Genomic DNA, 21,838 nt, shown 5'->3' with positions numbered 1-21,838 from the left:
TCTGTCTCTGTCTCTCTCCTCTCCATCTTGGCTCCTTTTCTTCCTCTTTCCCCTCCCCCTTCCCCTCTATCTCTTTCTTCTTGACCTAGGGTAGCCTAAGTATCACCATGGTAACAAGGTTTGGCCATCAAGGAGAGGGAGCCTAAGTACTCAATGATTCTCAGCACAGAGAGCCATCTGCTTTTCATCATTTTTATAATTATTAAGACTTTACAGCTTCTTTCTGGGGAGCTGATGTTTTCAGAGAAGGCAATAGGTAACCTGGAGAGGTGACTCTCTAAAGTGATTCATACTTATCCCTTGAGGAAACACTGCCATGTTACAGATCCTGCTGGAGCTTAGTGATTTCACGATCCTGCTTTTAAGTGTCAGGGTTCTAAAAATTTTAAGATGCATTACCAATGCCTTTACATCCTAAGTAGATTTAAGGTTTTCTTAATGACTTTAAACCCATCATTATGCAAATTATACTACATGATGATGTGCACTGGCTCACAGGTGCTAGGATGTATGTTTTACACTAAGTAACTGGTAGGCTTATTTTATGCGACAAAGTTCTATTTCACTAAAGAAAAAGTCAGATGTAGAAAACAGAGCAGATTTGGAATTATTAGACAAGACTATTGGAGTTGTTAAACAACAAACCAACAGGTAAGCAAAACATGTATTGCACACACCTGCAATCCTAAATCTCAGTAGGTTGAGTCAGCAGGATCATGACTTCAAAACCAGTCTGGGTTAAACAGGGAGACCCTCATCTCAAAAACCAAACAACAACAAAGCAAATAACTAATGAAACTAAAATATACTCTCAAATCTGGTGAAAAGAAGATCCAAAGAGCTTGCAAACTCCAAGTAGGGTGATTGCAGTGAAAATCCACTTAGGTACATCATAGCCAACTGAAAACTGAGAAAAGATTAAGCATCTATTAAAAGCAACTTAAGAAGAGGCAATATATCACAGAGAAACAAAGACACAATTACGGCTTGCTTCTTATGGGATATAATGTGGGGGATGAAGACCAAGCAACAATGGATAAAAGAAAACAAGACTGCACAAGATTCGATATCCCGTAAAGCTGCCATTCCAAAACCGGGTGAAGTCAGGACACATCTCACCCAAAGCTAAGCTAATGTGTCAGTATTAGGCCTGAACTCCAGGAGACTAAAGAAGATACCTTAGGTCTAAGAGGGTATGGATAGAAGCACAGATCTCCAGAAAAGAATAAAAAGCATGACTTGACATGTGTGGAGGTAAAAAGAGAACATATCAAAGTTCCTAAGCTATTTTTACAAAGAAGATGGATGAATCACTTATAATGTGGTGATTAATACATTTCCTATTATTTTCTTTAAATTTGTATTTACTTTTGAATATTTCACAAATGCATGTAATGTATTTGAATACACTCACTCCTCATGGCTCTTCCTCATCTCTCTCCCACTCCTTTCGACACCTTCTCCTCAATAAGACTTCCTCCTACTTTAAAAATGTCTTCTTTAAAATGTTAATGAAAAAAGTCTAGCAGTACTTAATATATTGATGACTGGATTGCTATTTTATTATATTAATATATCGATATAGCATAGATGTCATATAATGAGGGTGTCTTAGTTTTGTTTTCTACTTCTGTGATAAAATATCCTACCCTCTCCCTCAAAATCAAAATAAGCCTCCTGAAAGTCTACTACCACCAACAAAAATAAAACAAAACAAAATACCCTCACAAACCAAAACACAACACTCATGCATACACATGTGTGCAAGTGCACATTCACACACACATACAACCTCTAGTCCATCATTGTGTGGAAGTCAAGGCAGCAGATGCCTGAAGCCGAACAATACATTCACAGTCAAATGCAGAGAGCAATGAATCTAGGCTTGCATGCTAGTGTTCAGGTTACTCTCTAACATTTCCATGCTGAGAACCCAGCCTGTGAAACGTATGCCACCCACATTCAGGGAAGGCCTTCCTACCACAAATAATCCCAGTCACAAAATTCCTCACAGGTTTGCTCACAAGTCAGCCTAAATGAGATCACTCTTTGAAACTCCCTACCTAGGTGAGTCAAGTGGACCATCCAAGCTAACCAGGAGGGTTTAAGTGGACCTGCACTGTCCAAGGTCTTTTCACCTCAGGATAAAACTGAGTCAAAACCTAGATCAGCTCCTAGAAATGGAAAGGCAGTAGTGTAAGAGCTGGAACAGCAACTGAGCTGTCAATAGGATGCTGAAAATTATATGTGAGCCTACAAGGAGATGGATAAAGAAAATCAGACAGGAAGGAAAAAAACAAAACAAGTGGGAACATAACAGAGTTAAATTCCATTATCTCCACACTGCACATAATCAGTCCAAACCCTCCAACTAAAAGTAGACTTGTTAGTGCTAAGAACGCATTTCTTGGGTCTAACAAGAAAGATGGCACAATAGTTAAGAGCACATACTGTGCTCATAGAAAACCCGAATTTGGTTCTCAACATATATTCAGGTGACTTACAACCACATATAACTTCAGTGTCTGAGGATCCAGTGCCATCTCTAGACTCCATGGTCACTGGTGTACACACATACACATGCACTTACACATATACACATATTTTTTCAATATCTAAGAAATTATCAATGCCTTTACTATATACTTGTTACAAAGGGAATTTTTTAAAATAATTTATTTTTTTCTCAAATCACAATTCATTCACACAGGGGTTATAAACACAGAAAGGCAGGATGTGGGGGAGGGAATGACACTGGAGTGTGGGTGTTCAGGGGGAATACAGATATCTTTCAGAACTGGGTATCGGCTGGGTGAAGGTTCAGGGGACAAGTCACTATGACTCTGCCTATGACTCACTTGTCCTTATCTAAGTTGGTATTGTCTGCCAAGGCTACCTATTTACAAGGTCTATGACTACTCAGGCTTGTAAATTTCCACAAAAGCTGCCTGTTTACATTAGCTTATAGCCATCTGTTTCAATGTTTTTCCACTGAGACCCAAGACTTGGTGTTAGTATACATGTATGACAGGCCTATTGCTGATTTTAGGCCTATGGATGATTTTAGGCCTTCAGTGTGTAAGCAAGGCTGCCCCTGACATCTCCTCCCTTCTCTAAGTATAGAAGGGCTGTGGCAATTCTAATCTTGCGAAGGCGAGGATAGAGGCCTGACCTCCAGTATTTGAAGGGGACCTTGTAATGGCTCCAGTCCCCCTGTCATTGTCCAGTGAGACATGAGGGCCATACCCATCCCGATGTCTTTTTCCTGGAGAGGGGATACTTTTGACATCAACCCCTATGCAGTCAGGCTTGTCCCTCAGGGAACCCAGAGAGATATTTTTATCTTTTATTTATATTCCCTTGCAGTGCTTAGCCTCGCAGCCTAAGCAAGAATTCAGATCGCCTGTCAGAGGGGGTTCTGGGTGGCCCCTCTCTGCTTGGTCTAGGGGCAGAAGTCCCAAGTGAAATTTTTTAACTGCAGAGAAATAAATAGGTTGAAGGTACGAGTGTGGGGAGATGGACAATGCAAAGAATAAGAGTAACAAAGCAGGAGGGAAGGTTACATTATTAACAGAAAAAGGCCAACTTCAAGATGAAGGAGCATCATTGGAAATCAAGAGGGACTTTCACAATGATGAAAATCAGGATAAAACTGAGTCGAAACCTAGATCAGCTCCTAGAAATGGAAAGGTAGTAGTGTAAGAGCTGGAACAGCAACAGTAAGTTCATCAGGGCATTATGGTGACTGTTATGCCAACAGAGCTTATGTGAAAAAATTTGACAAAACTAAAGGATTGAACAGATAAAACTGAATCACAGAGATTTTAATATTCTATCTGTACCCATTGATAGAAAAAAATAGATATAGAAGACCAGAAAGCATCCTACAGATCCTAAAAGAACCATCAATCACATCCTACTTGGAGGGTACCACACCTAAAATGGAACCATAGATACTATTGTCAATGTCCAAGAAATCCTCTTCAAGATAGGCTGTGGTCTAGGATGTAGAGCAAGTCTCAGTTAGTTCAAAATATCTCTTTGATCATAGAGTCAAATTAGATATCAATTCCATTATGATATGTAGAGAAGCCCCAAATGTAAGGAAATTAGAAAACACATTTCTAAATGATCATTGAATTAACTAAGTGATACAAGGAAAACACTTGAAGCCAATGATGATATGAGGCAGGTTAAGACTGTGGCACGAGGCCACAAATTGCCAAAGGGACATCATCAAAAGAAGGAAAGACTAACGTCAAGATACTCAGTTTCTATACTGTGAGACTAGAAAAAAATAGATAAGCAATACATTCTAAAATTACTAACTCTAGGACCAGATGATGCTTTTAAAAAATCAAGTAAAAGAGTTTTCCATCTTTCTAAGGTGAATTTAGGAAATTTTCCTTCATGTACTTGTTCATCATTAATATTTATGATGGGGCATATTAATTGCCCTTCAAACCACATTTGTAGAGAATGGTGATTTATTCCTGAGTTCTGGCATGAGCCTTTCGGTAGTGTTGTGGATGGTGGAAATTTATATCCTTCCCACTGTTTACAGTGATGCTTCAGTTGTTGATAATGAGACATGAGGCTGCCCTGACCATAGTACAGGCCAAAAGCTTTGCTGTATTAACTGTGGCACTGTGAATTCTTATTCTGATCAAAGCCAGGGATGCCATGCACTCTCTCATCTCCCTGGGATCTTTAGAGGTAGGTCATAGAATAATGCAGTAGAGCCACACCAGGCTGTATGAGCAGGGGAGGGTGGTTAGTGTAGTGGGTGATTTAAGATTCTGTTTTGCCTTCTCCTTCCAGTTTGAGGAGTTATGTGTGAGACTTGAGTTAATTTTGACAGTGTTCGTACTGGCTCCTTGATTTGGGAGTCCTACTATCTATTAGTTTTTGTTATCATATATTCGTCTAGAGCTTTATTCTTACAGAAGACTCAGCATCTATTGATTATTCTAATGCACAGATTCCCTTTTAACATTCAAATACCCTTCTTGGTACAATGTCTAAGTGGCCAGTTGTTACCTGAACAAGAGCATGAATCTTAATGCCAGATTCCCTGATGAGACTGTAGTACTTTTCCATGTGATCCTGCTGATCATCCAGAGAAAGGGGCCATTCTTTTTTCCCATCTTTTCTCTTAAATATTGGAGACACCCACGTTTTCATGATATTTTTAATCTCGTCCACATTGTCTTTTGTCTTCTGAATTCTTTGTTCCAGGTCATGAATGCTATTGGTTATTTGCATGGCATAATCCCAAATGCCTGCTCCCCAAAAGAAATAGAATTAACTAAAATGGCATAAGGTGGTGGCAAAGCTGAAGGACTGTGTGCTATGAATGACAAGAATTTGTGCCTACAGGCTTTAGGAGACTTTTCTGTACAGGTTACTTTCTTTATCAGCAAACTCTACTCTTTCCTGGTTGTATTAAAAAGCCAGCCCTTCCCATAATTACAATTATACAGGAAGACAAACAAATACTTAGCTACCAAGCACATAGGAATTATAATTACCAGGGAATATCAGATGAATTTGACGATTTTTTTGATTAATCATGTTTTGTTTATAGTAACTTGCAATGTGTTGTATGTTAAAAATGTTATCCTTTTACATGTACTGAGTAATGTCCTAACACATTTAATGGAACATTTTGGTACTTTCATGAGTTGACGATGATCTTCTTTTTAAACTCTTAGCTTTCTAAGGACATTAGTGTTAATTGTTTTCCCTACTCCATCATTCTTTATACTCCATTTTAAACTTTATGATGGATTTAAAAAACCATAGTCAGTCTTATATGATTTGGGTTATACATATGCCTTCTGCCCTCCCACAAATGCAAACTCTTTGACAGTAATATACCACATGTTCCATCTTGTCCCTAGAGTCCTTCACAATCTTGAAATCAGCAGTAACTAAAGATTTACTGGATTTAACTGTAAGATGCCAGAGCAGTAAATGCATTGCTTTCTTTTCTGTGCTCATATCCTAGTTTAACAACCTAAACACCGATGATAGCAATCTGAGATTTCATTGATAAAGTATCTGGCATATGCAAGAGAACATGGGGGCACCATAGACAATGTACAAGCCCCTTGTAGTACAGGTTATAGAGGTTTCTATATTGACAACTTACATCTGGAAAGGATGAGAAAGACCGACTCTCTGTGTTTTCCAACTTGGGTATATGTCTGAAAAGAGGCTGGTTTTGTGTTTGCAACTCAGATCAGGGTCCAGGTGGATAATGAGAGAATCTTTTAAGTTCACTGGGTCTTTAGTGCTCTCATTCCTTTCTGACTAGAGGTTGTTCTTTCTTACCCTCTGTTTTCCAGCTCAGAGTTTCCTCTGCAGCTCTCAGGCGGAGATCAATATTTTGCAGTTCTTCTTCCACTAGTGGAAATTCCACCTCCAGCAGAATTTTTATGACCTTGTTGTACCAATTTGCCATCAACTCCAAGTTGGCCACAAGCTGTCGATAGAATTCCCTGGAGGAGAACATGGCTGCTGCAGTCTCAGGGATGGGTTTCACCTCGGTGGGCTGAAGATAGTTCATTTCTTTCAACACTGAAATCAGCTGATGAAAGAGGCAAACACAAGTAGCTTTTGCTCAGGATCAGCAAGAAAGTAGCTGTGTCTATGATGGACCCAAGAGTCTTGGAGGCCTAAACACCTTGGGCCTCTTGTTAACCTCTGTTCCCATCAGTTCCTTACAGGTATCCTTAAGGAACCATAGCATCAGGGAGGAAGGTTCAGAAGAAAGAAGGTAACTTGAAGGTAAGCCAGATGGCCAGAAGTATAAAACAGAAGAGGGAGAGGAAGGGATGCTGAGAAAGGAGCCCCTGCCCCATAAATTCAAATTGTCTAGTAACATCATAGTTGTTTCAGTTTGTGTACACACACATGATGCTTGCACCATGACAAAGTCACTTAGCAATGTATTCCTGAGGAAATGTTTCTGTCATTATTCAACTCATGTTTGATTTCCTACTGTGCAAAAATCAAATGCATTGGTCAAGGCTAGAGAAATCATGAACCTGAATACCATAAGAAAGTAGTCCAACCTGAGATTCATTGCGTGACAAAAGAGTACAGAGTATAAGTTCTTTCAAGTTGCATTTGAAATTATTTTTAAAAATGTCTTGACCCTTGAAATCAGCAAAGTTAAGGAAATGCTTCTGGGACCACAGTGGAAGTTACTGTCACTTAGCTGACCTGTGGGTTAAAGTTGACAGAGAGTTGCTTTGTGTTGGGGTCACGACGCAAAAGTGGTAGGGAGAGATTGTACTGTGACTTCTCAGACACTGTCTGACACCAGTCCTCATAAAGTCTTCTCTCATACCTGCAACAACAAGAGATAACAGCTACCTCATACACAGGCTCTGAATCCCCTGTTCCTGGTCCTGCTCTGTAGTAAAACAACCTGGAGAAACGACTAGTGTCTGATGCAGCCAGGATGAGCCAGCTCTTTCAGGAGGCCATTGATCTTTGAAGGTGGTTGTAGGCATAAAGTTATTGTGCACTGTGTAAAATTTACCCTTGTATATTATTGAAAAGCTAATTTTTCTATCCCACTATCTGGTTTCAATCTGGACATGGCATTGTAATGCTCATGTTAAGAATCTCCTGTCTCAAATTTGTGCAAACAATGCTCATCATTTATTCTATGCCTTGTCAATCACTGCTGAAAAAGTCAATAATTAGGCAATAGAAAAAAAAATATGGCATGGCTTCTGTCAGCCAGAGGAAGAGTGAGAGAAAAGCAGAAAGACTGGAGTCACCACAAGGAAGGGGTCCAGAGAGACATCATGGAAACACACCTGAAGCCCAGAGAGCCAGACCAATATAAAAATGCAAGTATCTCAGCAATTTGGGCTGAGAGGTAGCCAGATTAGATTACAGGATGAGGATCGAATAATGCCTAGTTATTGTGCTTTTAATTTGCAAATAAATCTTGGTCTTTCTGTGTTGTTATTGGGCAACTAGCCAGGATAAAGAAAAACAACCTCTGTATTAATTTACCACATAAATTTCTAATAACATACATCCTTTTGCAGGTGGTACAACTGCAATCAGAGAATAGAAGATTTTGATGATCTTTAGGGGTAAGAATGGAAGGTTCTGGTTAGCTCCAGGGAAATATAGAGAAGATATTGGGAACAACTGCTCTCACGTTAACCTTCGAGTAGCTTGTGGAATTTATTATTCAGTCATCACCCATTGATTGGGTATATGCCATGTGCTAAGCTTGGAGAATAAATTCATGAATTAATAACTCATGATAAATACAGCTAATGATGGGGACCACAGGAAGATCAGTATAATACAGTACAAAACAATCAATCTTAGAGCTATGCCATGAGTGTCCAGCATCTGATAGCAGGGATGAAGAGATCAAAGAAAGCCTCATGGGGGAGATGATGGAGCCCTTCTTGACTTCGTCTCATGGCTGAGCAGAGGTGGTGGGATGAATCCATCAGAAGCCATGGCGAGGTGTGGAAGTAAGAAACAGCCAGACAAAACTGGGAATAATGGGTGAATGTTACATTGTAGGCTGGATGGAAGCAAGAACTGGGGAACAATGAGAACCCCTGAGAGGTTTTCAAATGGTGGCTACAGTGACATCATTGGATTTGGCTAGTGTGTGCATAAGGGACACAAATAAGGAGGGCTGCCGGGAAGCTGCTACAGCAAGTCAATCTGAAGCAGGTGTAGGGTTTTATGGGAAGAATCCAGTGATGGCAACAAGAAAGGGAAAATACACTTAAGATATTGACAGGGTAAAGGGGTAGACACGTGGGTTTCTGACAGGTAGACGAGCTATAAGTTTATTTGTCTAACCCAATGGCAAGCATTATCAAAATTTGAGCCTTTATGCCTATATTCTATAGAGCCAGGAGAAAGAGAAACAGCAAAAGCAAAAGGCAGGGCCATATTATAAGAGGTGCCTATAGACCCTGAACCTCTAAATATTCACTGGGCTCCAGAGCAGGAAAAATTATGGGCCCATGTGCAAATTCCATTCTTATGCTTTCTCTCTAAAAGGATGGAGGACATATTTTAGAACCTAGTTTCACTCCTTGCAGTATAAACTTTTGCTTTCTGTCCACTGAGCAGCAACTGCAATTTCAGGCTTCTCAGATTACCACTCCATTCCACAAGGTTCACAGACCCAGGAAAGTGACACTGGGAACATACTAGTGTCCAGAATACAGCTACATTCTCCCAGAGACTTGTTCTTAAGGCCCAGGAATGCTGTAGTCACAAAAAACTGGGCTATACCATAAACTACACAGTAAGATTTCATAGCTGATATAGAATCTGCCCTATGAATAGGAAAAGGCATGGGTGTGGGAGTGGAGGTGTAAGGGGGTATGGGGGTGTGGGGGTGAGAGGGTTTGGGGGAGAAGTAATCTGAAGGATGACACAATCCCAGAGGCTGCTTACTCTTCTAGCAGGGAGAGTAAATCTTCATATTTTTGTATCATTCGCTTTCCTTCAGCAGATTGCAAGCACCTATCAATTCACAAGAAGGGGAGAAAAAGACATACAGTTAGCAAAGGCCAACATTACCTTCTTACGAATAAACTACAGGCTATAGAGAAGGTATTGATAATTGGGGGATCATGTGTTCCAGGCTTGCCTGAGACAAATACAGGTATCTTATCCATCTCAAGAAATATAACAACAATAATAAAAGACAAACAAACCGGAGATGGAACAGCTTTTGGGCTAGTTTTCAAAAGGCCTTGAAAGAGATTGTATTCTCCTCCTTGAACATCCTCCACAGGCCACTAGGGGGCACCCGTACTTTCTAAAATTCCCGGCATTTCCCCAGATGGCAGGTACAGTGTGATGTCTAATGCTGTGTTTCCACCAACTGCTGTCTTGGCTACGCTGGTCATATATACACCAGATAGATGAATTTTCACAAAACATGAATAAAAAGCAAGTTTAGGGAGTAAAGAAAAATTTTAGGTGATGCTGTTTTCTGTGTATAAAGAAAAATCCATATAGCATTACATGCATGTATATATGCTTATGACAATGTATCACATAATAATATATAGGTACTAGATAAATGATGATCAGCAGATAGATAGACAGACAGACAGACAGACAGACAGATAGATAGATAGATAGATAGATAGATAGATAGATAGATAGTAGACAGAGTCTCCCTTTCCCTAGATATGTACAGACAAAGGGTTTCTGAAATCCATCTAGGACAGTTGTTCAGAAACACTGCTATTCCTTGATATGTTTGCATGAGGCCCCACTTACCTCTTTCCTCCTAAAACATGTACACAAGCAATGCAACACACACACACACACACACACACACACACCTACACACAGAAATGCATCCACAAACACTGTTTTCTCACACATGCATGGCAGAGGCTTCAGCCAGAATGCTGAGGACCACAGAAGAGAACAGAGTCAACCCTGCAATACTCTCAGCTTTTCCCACCACTTTTGACACTGGCTGTTATAGTAAATAAATGTCCAGTTCCTGGGAAAAACTGGCGAAGTCTCTTTAATTTTCAAATATCTTCACACTAACTGCATGGAGTCTGCTTTTATTTGTCCTCCTAGCAAAACAAGGCAGCTTACTGCTAAATCTTTAACATCCGCTTCCTGCTTTCTCTGTAGGTCTCTTTACAGGATCCCTGGAGCCTTCCAAAGGACTCTCACTTCTGCAGAGAAAGCGTTGGGTTGCTTTGCTCTCCTTTGTGCTGAATGAGCAGCAGTATCTCAGTGCTCTGGACCAGGTGGGTGGATTGCACCTCTTATTCCCTAATTCCCTCACATGCTCCAGGATTTCTACAGGCATCACAATGACCTCACAAGTCTCAGACTTGGCTTTGGAGAGACTAAGGCAGAGGTGCAGATGGTTTATTTCACTGTCAGGCTATGCTGCCTAGTGGGTTTGATGGGTCCTCAGAAGCGATGCAATGATGCTTCCATTTCACTTTGTGCTACAAACCTACAGTGTTCTCTTTTTTATTATTTTTTAATTTTATGTGTATGAGTGCTTTGCATGTGTACACGCCTGTGCACCGGTGTCAACAGAGCCAGACAAGGGCATTGGACTGGGACTCATCTAGCATATAGTCATGTTCTTTATGGTGAAACTCCATGACTAAGAACTAGCTGAGGTGGGGACTCCAAGCCTGGGTGCTCCTTGCAGGATCGAGTGAAGCCTGATACTGCCAACCAGCAGTTCATCCCTACCCACTGCCCAGCCAGCCCCGTTCCCTCTGTCCTTTAGCTCCCAAGAGCATCCTCTTGGGAAGTCTCTGCTTTCCAAGAACCAGACCTATGACAGCTATGCAGTTCCTATGCCTGGAAGCAACCTTGACTCCCTCTTGCACATCTTCTGTATTTGGCTTTAAGGCAATGGCTTTCAACCTTCCTGATGCTGAGGCCCTTTAATTTAGTTCCTCATGTTGTGGTGACCCACATACCCCCAAACCATAAAAATATTTTTACTTTTCCTACTTCATAATTGTAATGTTGTTGTTATGAATCATAGTGTAAATATCTGATATGCAGGATTTCTGCTATGTAGAATATCTGGTATGCAATTCCTGTAAAAGGTTCATCTGATCCCCTCCAAAGGGGTCGAGACAGACAGGGGCATGTGTGTGAGGCTTGGGTGCTGAGTCCCACTCTTGGTCAAATCCTCTATGGCTGGAAAGCATTGAAAGGAACTAAAGGTTGGAAGTTGGAGGTGCAGAAGCCTCTTTCAGTTGTTTCTTGGTTGTCTCTGGGACAGGGGAGGCATCACCTCCCTTCTTTCTCTCTGATTTCTCCGCATGCATCATGGAAAGCTTCCATAGAGCAGAGCAAAGATCAGCTCCTCTGCAATCTCAACTGCTCATGTTGGGATTTCATGTCTCACTAGTGACCCAGGAGTGAGGTAGTGACTGAACCTTACGGTCACCTCTGTCTCACATCTTTCAAGACATTTAATTTTGCTTCCTGAGCCCGTGGTTTCTGTGGACATTTCTAACTCTAAGAAAAGCTGTAATGCCAATAGCCAGCTTCCAAATCATTTGCCTTTGTTGTACTTGCCAATGTCAAGTGCTTTGAACAGGATCAAGTCTTCCACAAAGAGGGATCAGAGGAAGACTGCCTGTCCCCAGGCAGGAAGCATCCTTAACCCAATGTTTCCTCTCATGCACTGCTAGCAGCTGAGAGTCTTCTAAGACACTCAGCTTCTAGGTCCAGCCATGAAGCAGGCTCATGATTCCCTAACCTGGTTACCTTCAGTCACAAAGACAGAGACAGAGTCCTAGTTCAGATTCAGACTTAACTGGTGAGGCCAAGAAGCTGCATTTCTAACATAGTCTTCACAGCACATCTGGGAAGAACTCATATTTCCCAGTTGCCTCGGGGCACAGAGAATTCTTTTCCCAAGAAGTAATGTTGAGGGCCTCCATTGAGTATGAAGCCCCTGATTAGTTTTCTTCTAGAAATCATCTATGGAGATCAGCTTAAGTTAACTCCGAAGGACCCATATCTCAGCCCACAGGTATGATTGGGGTGATAGACCTTACATAGGGGCTGAACATAGAACAATGGGCTGGTGTGTGTGTCTGTGTGTGTGTGTGTGTGCGTGTGTGTTTATGTGTCTTAGATGCCTCTCAAGAATCAGATACTCACCCATGTGGTATGTTTTTGAAGTTGCTGAAGGGACCCTTGATGCGCTGTCTCAGCTCCTGTGCCCAGCGGATGCCGCCAGCCATAGTGGGCATGTTCTTGTGCACTGAAGAAAATCCTGGAGACATGAACAACTATCCTGAAGAGAGGGGTGCAGCCTCCAGCTCCCTCTGCCCCAGGAGAGCCTTCTCCAGTTACCCCCACATTGCTGCATCTATTTCCAACCTGAAGTCGAATGCCCTGCTAAAGAGACCTTGGGAGAACACAACAGCTCAGAGAGCATGGGTCCTTTGCCAAGTCATCCTGATTGAATTGGTCTAGCAGCTGTTTATAATTCTTTTTAGGACACCTCAAGAGAGTTGAACGTGAACACTGAGGGTCGAGGCAGCAGTCTTAAACAGATAATTTTGTATCTCTGGGACTCACTTTTCTCATTTTAAAAACTGGGGTGGCATCTCCCTTGCTTAATAACAGCCAAAGGTTTCTTTGAGAATTCTGTCAGGTTATAAATGGACAAGCCATGTGGATGATGAATGTCAGCAGCCTGTGTATTATGATCGTAGTCCATACATTGAATTTACTTCTGTATAAACAGTTATCAGAATTTAGCAAAGGTGAGATTTCACCTACAATCAAAACCATTCAGCTTTTCTGGTAAAATTAAAATTTTCCACTCTCAGCTGGCATTTCTAACTCTCAGTCAGAGCTGAGAGGGGACAGTCCCTTTACCTCACCAGGAGCTCCATTGCAGAGGTGTGACAGCTCCAGGTTTTATTAGCTGCGTAGTCTGTCTTACACATTTGAAAGCGAAACATGAACTGACAGTGAGAGGTGACTGGTTTCAGTATGAGAGCCAGCCTTCACTGAAGATGAAAAGAATGGCCACCAAAGGACTGTGGCCAACAGCTCCAAAGTAGGTAGACAGAGGAGATGGTGCTGAACCACACATCTGTAAAGTGACTGCCCATTATCAGGTTCCTACCAGTTTCTCCCTTTAGAGGCATAGTGGGTATGGCAGTGCAAGGGACAGAAAACTTCCTTTTCAGGCTCATAAAATGTACACTGAGTTATGATGACAATTAACCAGTATGGCAACAGAGATTCATCAACTCACCAATTATACCAAAGCCACAGCTGACCACTAGTGGTCAAGATTTTACTGGTCCAGGTCACCCTGGCTATCTCAGCCTCCCATGCCAAGAAATATACAGATCAGTAAACTCTGCAATCACCCAAGATGATCTGGAATTTCCACCAAATGGACTATGCTGGTGATTCTTGGAGTGCATCGTAGACCCATGGGTGGATAGTTAAATACAAGATAAGTGCCTTCTCATCCCAGTAACAGAATACACCCCTCCCATCCCCGTGGCAACCACCCTACCATGCTCAGCCTCCTCCTGGATGTGCTGACTGTAGATGACCCTTACAGCATCCAGTTCTGTGTTGAACATTTGGATGAGGACCAGGTATTTGTGTGACACATCCTGTGCTATCAGGGGTCTTTCGATGAGGGTTCCTGTGATGTCTAGTAGCTGTAGAGAGGGAAGATGATGAGGGTATGCACTTTACCTTCCAAAGGCTGCAAAAGTTCTACTTCCTGTTTGATGTTTTCTTCTTCCTAGGTCTAAGTATACACATACACATATGTTATGGTGGAACTGCAGCTGGGCCACTAGCATGTGGATATCTAGAACCTTCCCCCTCCTCTTTCTTAGCTTCTTAGTTGTTAGGGGAAAGGGTGGTTTTGTGAGAGAAATTCTCACTGTGTGACTCAGGCTTGGCCTGGAACTCATGATCCTCCTGCCTCTGCATCCTCAGTTCTGGGATTGTTACTCCTCTGTTCCACTACGCCTAGCCTTTTTCTTGTCCTGCTGGGTATCTACCACGTGTTCTTCTGTTGCAAGAATCTAAATGAAAGGAAAACCAAAGATACCAGCAAAGCACATTGAACTACACACAGAAAATTTGACACAGGAGAGCAGTGGTAATGGAAAGAGACAGAAAGAAGTTTGAGGAATCAGCTGCCATGTCAATCACAGGCATGGCAATTTGAGGTATTTTTCTGTACATTAAATCCAGACCTAGGTGTTTCCTAAATCAGCAGAAAACAGAGATGATTTAAGGATACTTGGATTGTGATTTTTCAACTGTGATGCTGCCTGAGGCTAAGTCACATAGGGATTCAACTGTATTGGTAAAGATACTACTTTTCCTAAACCGGAATCCAGTTAAATTGTGGTTGGCAACCTTCCTAATGCTGTGACCCTTTAATACAGGTTCTCATGTCATGGTGACTCCCAACCATAAAATCATTTGCATTGTGACTTCATAGTTGTAATTTTGCTACTGTCATTTGTTGTAATGTAAGTACTTTTGGAGATAGAGGTTTGCCAATGGGGTTGGGAACCACTGAATTATATGCTTTCATCTCTACTTCATACTTCAAGTCAGGTTCGCACAGACAGAAGCTCACAGGCAAACTTGGTCCATGGCCTTGCCTCATGGGACACTTTTCAAATGAGCTTTCTGAAAGGAAAGAAGGAAGGAAGGAAGGAAGGAAGGAAGGAAGGAAGAAAGGAAGGAAGGAAGCAAGAAAGGAAGAAGGAAACAAAAGAACAAAGAAACAGAAAGAAATAAAGAAAGAAACAAAGAATCAAGGAGAGACAGAGTGGGTAACTATGAAAATATATGCTCACAGTTTAAAATATTTATTCTCTGAGTCTTTGCAGAAAAAAGGAGCAGCTGTGTATTGCTTTAAGTCAATGAAAATCAGAATAGAGACACAATGTTAAGTTCGTGCCCACAAATTCTAACACTGGAGCTGAATAGACCCTTGTGTCCTAGACCCCGAACACGTGCTGTTACCAGCTCATTTCCCACCAAGCCATTCCCTCACTGATTTTTATCACTAACCTGCAAAGCCTGCTGAAGGAGAGAGGGCAAGTGTCAGGATCTAGTTTAGCTTGGTTCAGAATCTCAGGTTGTTCTATAAAGTCCTGGGTTTCTGGGCCATGCCAGGGATAATGGCTGAGCACAGAAAAGATGCAATGGGGGGAGAACACATCCTACATCAGCTGTCTCCCAGGACAGATAGCTTGAAGTGTTTCCTCAATGATTCCAGGTGCACTCTGAGCCTATATAAAGGTGCTGGACCTTTTCTAAGGAAGTCTGTAGGGACAGTTTTTTCTCTATAACCAGATACAGAATGGAAAGCAATAGATTGTGTGTGCGTGTGTTCCCCCCTCTCTCTCTCTCTGTGTGTGTGTGTGTGTGTGTCTACAGGCCAGAGGACCAACTCAAGTATCATTCCCCCAAGTACTACCTACCATTATTATTATAAACAAGATTTCTGACTGGCTTAGAACTCGGCAGGTAGGCTAAGGTTGGTTAGATACAGATATTCACTTGTCTCTGTATTTTAAGCACTGTGGGGAAAAAAAGTCTGATTTTTAAAATTTGATGTCTGAGAACTGAACTCAGGTTCTTGTGCTTGCAAAATAAACACTTTACTCACTGAGCTATCTTCAGCCTGAGAAAGCAGCTCCGTTTGAATGACGGCATAAGAGAGCAACTGGGTTCTGTGCATTCTCTGCTGTGTTATGGACTCAAGCCTCCTGTTAAGAATATGTAGACAAGGTGGCTGAGAAGCCACTGTGGCCATCTTAGAGCACTGATTTGGGGACTTTGACTTGCATGCCCTCTGGCTATGGCTTCCTAGCTACATACAATGTTAGATAACTGTGGAATAGTAACAGAAGTTATGTGATCTCTCTGGCCAGCTCCCCAAATCCTAAAAACTACTTACTTGAATTAATTTATATCCACTGGAACATTTGCACTGGGTGAAGAAAGAGGGAAGGTTTTAATTTTTCTATTTGTGAGATATGGCCAAGAGAGAGAAACAGATCGGGCAGGAGGAACTGGCTGTCTATGATTTCCCTAGCAGTTTCCAAGAGCTGTTAAGAAGAGTTAGGGTTAGATAAGGGATGTGCTTTTATGAAAACACTTTGAGAGTCTGGCTGCAAGCAGATGTTTTGGGACCAGGGCCAAAGCTATAAAGGGTTCATTGTTCTTTTGTCTAGAACCCTTACTTTATGTATTTTCAAGAACTCAACATTCTAAAACCTGTAGATAAGAGGTATGTTCCTTGGATAAATGTAGATGGTGGTTTCATGATGGGAGCATTCAAAGAGCATGAGAAAGGCCCCAAACACCTTCTAGTGGAAGAAATTCTGAAAGCACCTTTAGACACAAAGAAGTAGCACCAACCGTGTCCTAGCAGAGTCGAGGGGATGAGCACAATGAGTCACGTGAACAGCCGCGGAATGGCAGGTGCAGAGAAAGTCCAAGGATTGAAAAGATTAGTCTCTACACATGAGTAGAGTTATAGCTTCACATCGTAACTGGTGCTGAGTCTCAATTAGTCATGCCAGTTAATGGTATATAGGATCATTCTATGGACACTCATAAACCATTCATGATGTTTGAAGAAGGATTATTAGAGTCTTGGCAGAGGAGTCATTAAATAACAAATGTTTACTAAATATCATACACATACATACACACACACATACACACACACACACACACACACACACTCGACAATAAATGGAGTATGGCACACTTGAGTTATTTAATAATCTAGAATAGTATAAATTTGCCTACCCCAGGTTTATGCCTCTTTGACAATTGTCCTATTTAGTCTCTGTTTGGACATTTTTAATGACTAAAAACTTAACTTCTCAAGGAAGTTCATTTTGAACAACATTGATGAAAGCCTCTCTTTTCTTCTGAACGAAAATGCTCCTTCTCCCTGTGACTGTATCCTAAATCAAGTTCTTAAGGCATCAGGCCTCTGCACAGTTCATTGGAGACCTCTCTCACCCTGCCAAACCCTATAGCTTATATCAGCATCCCAATTGTGTAGCCACTTATGCTCACACAATCCTAAACCATCTTTCTCTTCTTCTTACTGTCTGATATGGGCAAACAGGACCAGGGCAAGAGTTGTTCCAGCTACCGGTGCCTGGATCCTGTGAGCCCCTTCTTCCTAAATGCTGTGCTCAAGGCAACCTTGCCTTAGTAGTTAAGCAGCCTTAATAGTTCTGAGCCATAGTTCCAAAACAGCCACCAAACTGGACCTTTTTACTCTTAATGGTGATTCTCCTGATAGACACACAGAATCAAAAAAAAAAGAGTACTGACATTTTTTAAGGCATTTTTAAACTTTTAAGAAAGCATGAATGATCTGCCTGGGAAGCCCAATTTATATATATATATATATATATGCTCATTGCCCCCCTCCCCTTAGGAGGGAATTAGGAGGGAAGGAATTAGAAGGGCACACTTACTATCTTCTGACGAGAACTGAGGAGAACACACAGGTGAGATTTCTGCTCCTCTTGCACCCACCTTAAAGGCATGCTCCACATCGGGTACGTCATCAAATGCTTGAATTAAGATAGTCCCCAGTCTCCGGTCAAGATCTTCCACTCTCTTCTTAAACTCACAGACATCATTTTCAAATTCCTGAGGAGACATCACATGTACATAAGAAAACCATTCTTTTCTGCAACCCAATCTCAGCAGTACCTTGTGCCTGCTAACCTTTGTGCTGAAATCAGTCATACCAAAGATTTATTTAATTCTCTAAACTTCACTGCATGTCCTAGTTTGCTCCTTTGTTGCTGTGATAAAACACTGAACAAAACCAACTTGGGGAGAAAAATGTTTATTTGACTTACACATCCACATCACAGTCCATCATTAAAGGAAATTGGAGCAGGAATTTCAAGCAGAAACCTGGAGGCAGGGACCGAGGTAGAAGCCATGAAGGAAAGCTGTGCATTGGCTAGGTTGTTTGTTTGTTTGTTTGCTTGCTTGCTTAGCTGAATAATACAGACTAGACCCACTTGCTTAGGGCTGGTAGTGTCCAGAGTGGGCTAGGTCCTCCTCCACCAAACAATCAATAAAATGCCCCAAAAGACCTGTCCAGAGGCCAATGTAATAGAGGCAAATCTCCAACTGAGTTTTCTTCTTCCTAGGAATGTCTCGGTGTGTGTCAAGTTGACAGAACCTAACAATGATGCCCTAGGAGTGTGATGCTTTAGCCAAAATCGCATAGTTGAATGAAACCTAAAATTGGCACCCACTTGCCTTCCTTATTGCAGCCCTCTCTCTCCGTTTCTGAGACCCTTTCTAGTCTGCCCACAGTGTCAGCTCATATTACCCTAAAGATTATTGAAGCAGCAACAGCCCCAGGGTTACCATCTTCTCGTCTTCCTCCCCCAGTTCAAACTGCAGCTCTTTTTCAGAGTCTCCAAATTAATGTAGTCTTTAGAAGGAAAGTAAACTAATTAAAATAATACACATTATTCCTTCCAAGTACACCTTAATTGGCTAAGGCGGCAATTAGCCATTGTTCTTAAGTTTCTTAATTTAGCAAATAAAAACACAGGGTACATAGTTAAATCTGAGTTGCAGACAAACAATTATTTTTTTTTTAAAAAAATATAAGTGTCTTTTAATTATTGTTCTTTATCTGGCAGCCCTAAGCATGCCTCACTTCTTAGGATATTGCAATTTTCAAGAAAATTTTGATGGCTCAATTCTCTAATTTGTACAATTACTACTCATTATTATTGTTTTACAGGAGTAATATGTGTCCTTATTTTATATTTTAAAGATTTATTTCTTTTTCTTTATGTGTGAAAGTCTGTCTATGTGGTATGCATGTGAGTGCAGGTACCTGCAAAGGCCAGAAGAAGGTGTCAGATTTTGGAACTAAAGTTACAAGTGGTTGTGAACTGCCAAGTGTGGGCACTGGGGACTGAACTCAGGTTTTGTGCAATAGCCATCACTTCAGCCCCCATTAAGAAAACAAAGAAAAGTAGGACAATATAGCATATTTATACTTTTTAGCTCTATTGACATTGTGGTATTATGGTAGGCTTTCATACTTGTACTCCCTATGTATATACATACATATATATGGAATATATATATATATATATATATATATATATATCACAAAATACATATATATGTACATATAATATATGAACATATGAATATATAACAAATAGAATGTATGAAATTTTATACAGTTGTAAATCCATCATATGTAATATATGTATATTATTTATATATATGCATATACATTCTCTTTTGTAATTTATCTTCTTTTTCTTTTATACTTCCAACTAATGGAACTTTGATTAAGTCCTTTCCCCATGGATCTGGCTGATAAGGATCCCTAGGAGCTGAATGTGCTCATAACAGATTCCTGCCCTAATTTCTGCTTTTCCTCCTAGATTATAACTTCTTCTTCTGTAATCCTGCCCTTCTTTGGGGAGAATCCTATTTCCTTTCCCCATCATATCAGATTCCTTCTTTTCTTCTGGTGCTTGACTTTGGGAGACCATGAGTGAAACCTGGATTCTGGGCCCCAACTTTAGATAGTACTTCCCTGCCTTGGCTTATCTCGAGTGATCATCCTCTATTCAACCCTTAACCATAAATAAACTTCTACCAATATGCCTGGCGTTTGCTTGGCGGTCTATGATTGAAGCTTTGAATTTATTTGTATCTTTGCAACTGGTCTAATTTGCTTAGCTTAAATCTTTGAAGCCTTAAAGTAGCCACTACTTCCTCTGTCTTCCTTTGCCAATAACCCTAGATAGCATTAGTTTGAAGTAGTCAATGGCTTGGTCCTTTCTGATTTATCTACCCGCACATAGGATAATTAGGATTTCTCTATTGACACAGGAATGATGATTTCTCCTGATAGCAATAATAAATAACAAACCCACTAGAACCACAGAGCCATATAGACTTCTGAAGGAAAAAATAAAGCTCATAAATGCTTGGGCACTCCACCTAGAGGTAGCTGAAGAAAGATCAAGGTTTGTGATTTAGGCCCTCCAAGTCCTACCGTGCCCTTGGGGTCCAAACAGTCATAGGAGCAGTCCAAGAAGACCTTGTACATCTCTTGAAATTCCTCATGCATTTGTTGGACTTTCTGACTCAGGGAGTTTCCTCTGAGGCCACTGAACTCAAGCTTTTCCAGCTTGTTGAAGTCCAAGGCTGTCTTCAGAAGATCCTATTAGGACAGTTCACAAAACCACTGAAGGAATGAATCATCACCACCCTTCCCCTCCCCTCCAGATGGAGGAGACAGAAATTACAGGTCTGGTAGCTGTTTAAAAAATGGCAAAATCTGGCTAGGTTTTTAGCCTTATTAATAGAATGGGTTGGTTAAACTCCGTAACAAACTCAAGGAACAATACAGATAAAGTGGATTCACACAAGCCAGAATAAAGGAATAAATCATGAAATGTATGCTTCAGCATCTCTGAGTCCTACTACAAATTACAAAAGATCATCATAACTTGTATGTTTTGTGTAGATTTTTACTCAAAGTGTCAATGTCAAGCCAGAGATGGTGACACATGCCTGTACTTCAGGCACTGAGGAGATGGAGGCAGGAGGATCAAGGCCAGGTTGTTTGTAATAGTGAATTCAAGGCCTCATGTTTGAGAGGATAGAGGTAAAAAGTAACTCTGAAACAGCTCAGATGACCAGTTCAGAAGATGCCTCTGCCCGTCTTACAACTCCCTCTACCATATAAGACCCCCCCATCCCAACACACACATGATTTCTTGGCACACCAAACCACATTGCCATCTCAGTGACAGAAGGCAGATACTTACCATCTCTTCCCTTGGTTTCTCCATCTGGTGCAGAGTAATAGTAACACCCCCTGACACTGTGGTGGGAACTAGCTTGAGTTGGTGTAGGCATAGGACTGAAGTGGCTTCCAGGACAGCATATGTATTGCTGTCATCATTAACACATCACATCCCAGCTGTACTCAGAATTAAATGGCAGATGGATGACATAGCCCCAAAGCCTTGGGGCAGATTACTTTCCAAGCCTATGTCAAGTCTTAGAGTAGGGCTGTCTTCTGAGCATGCTGAATAGGGAAGATTGAATTCATCCCTTGCAAAGACCTGCCTAAAGTCACAAGACCTTCAAACCAAGATCCAAGATGTTTTTGCTGTTAAGAGCTCTCAGTCTATGTACTTGTTACACACACGCACACACACACACACACACACACACACACACACACACACACAGAGAGAGAGAG

General features: G+C 41.2%; 1 protein-coding gene across 1 annotated transcript in view; it reads right to left on the bottom strand.

Moving 5' to 3' along the window:
- The window catches only part of Dnah9 (dynein axonemal heavy chain 9), a 315,810-nt gene that overhangs the window by 258,717 nt on the left and 35,255 nt on the right, over positions 1–21,838 (bottom strand). Inside the window, exons 7-14 of the mRNA XM_028783166.1 lie at positions 20,621–20,788; positions 18,100–18,216; positions 14,069–14,219; positions 12,688–12,802; positions 9,463–9,531; positions 7,231–7,357; positions 6,337–6,592; positions 5,041–5,282 (exon numbers count right to left, since the gene is read on the bottom strand). Of these exons, the coding sequence (XP_028638999.1) occupies positions 5,041–5,282; positions 6,337–6,592; positions 7,231–7,357; positions 9,463–9,531; positions 12,688–12,802; positions 14,069–14,219; positions 18,100–18,216; positions 20,621–20,788 (1,245 nt within the window). The remainder of the gene's footprint in view (positions 1–5,040; positions 5,283–6,336; positions 6,593–7,230; positions 7,358–9,462; positions 9,532–12,687; positions 12,803–14,068; positions 14,220–18,099; positions 18,217–20,620; positions 20,789–21,838) is intronic.

The sequence above is a fragment of the Grammomys surdaster genome, unplaced genomic scaffold (assembly GCF_004785775.1).
Source record: "Grammomys surdaster isolate TR1022 unplaced genomic scaffold, NIH_TR_1.0 1019, whole genome shotgun sequence".
Lineage (NCBI taxonomy): Eukaryota > Metazoa > Chordata > Mammalia > Rodentia > Muridae > Grammomys > Grammomys surdaster.
Note: the sequence above shows the minus strand (reverse complement) of the source record. Positions and strands in the feature narration are given on the sequence as shown.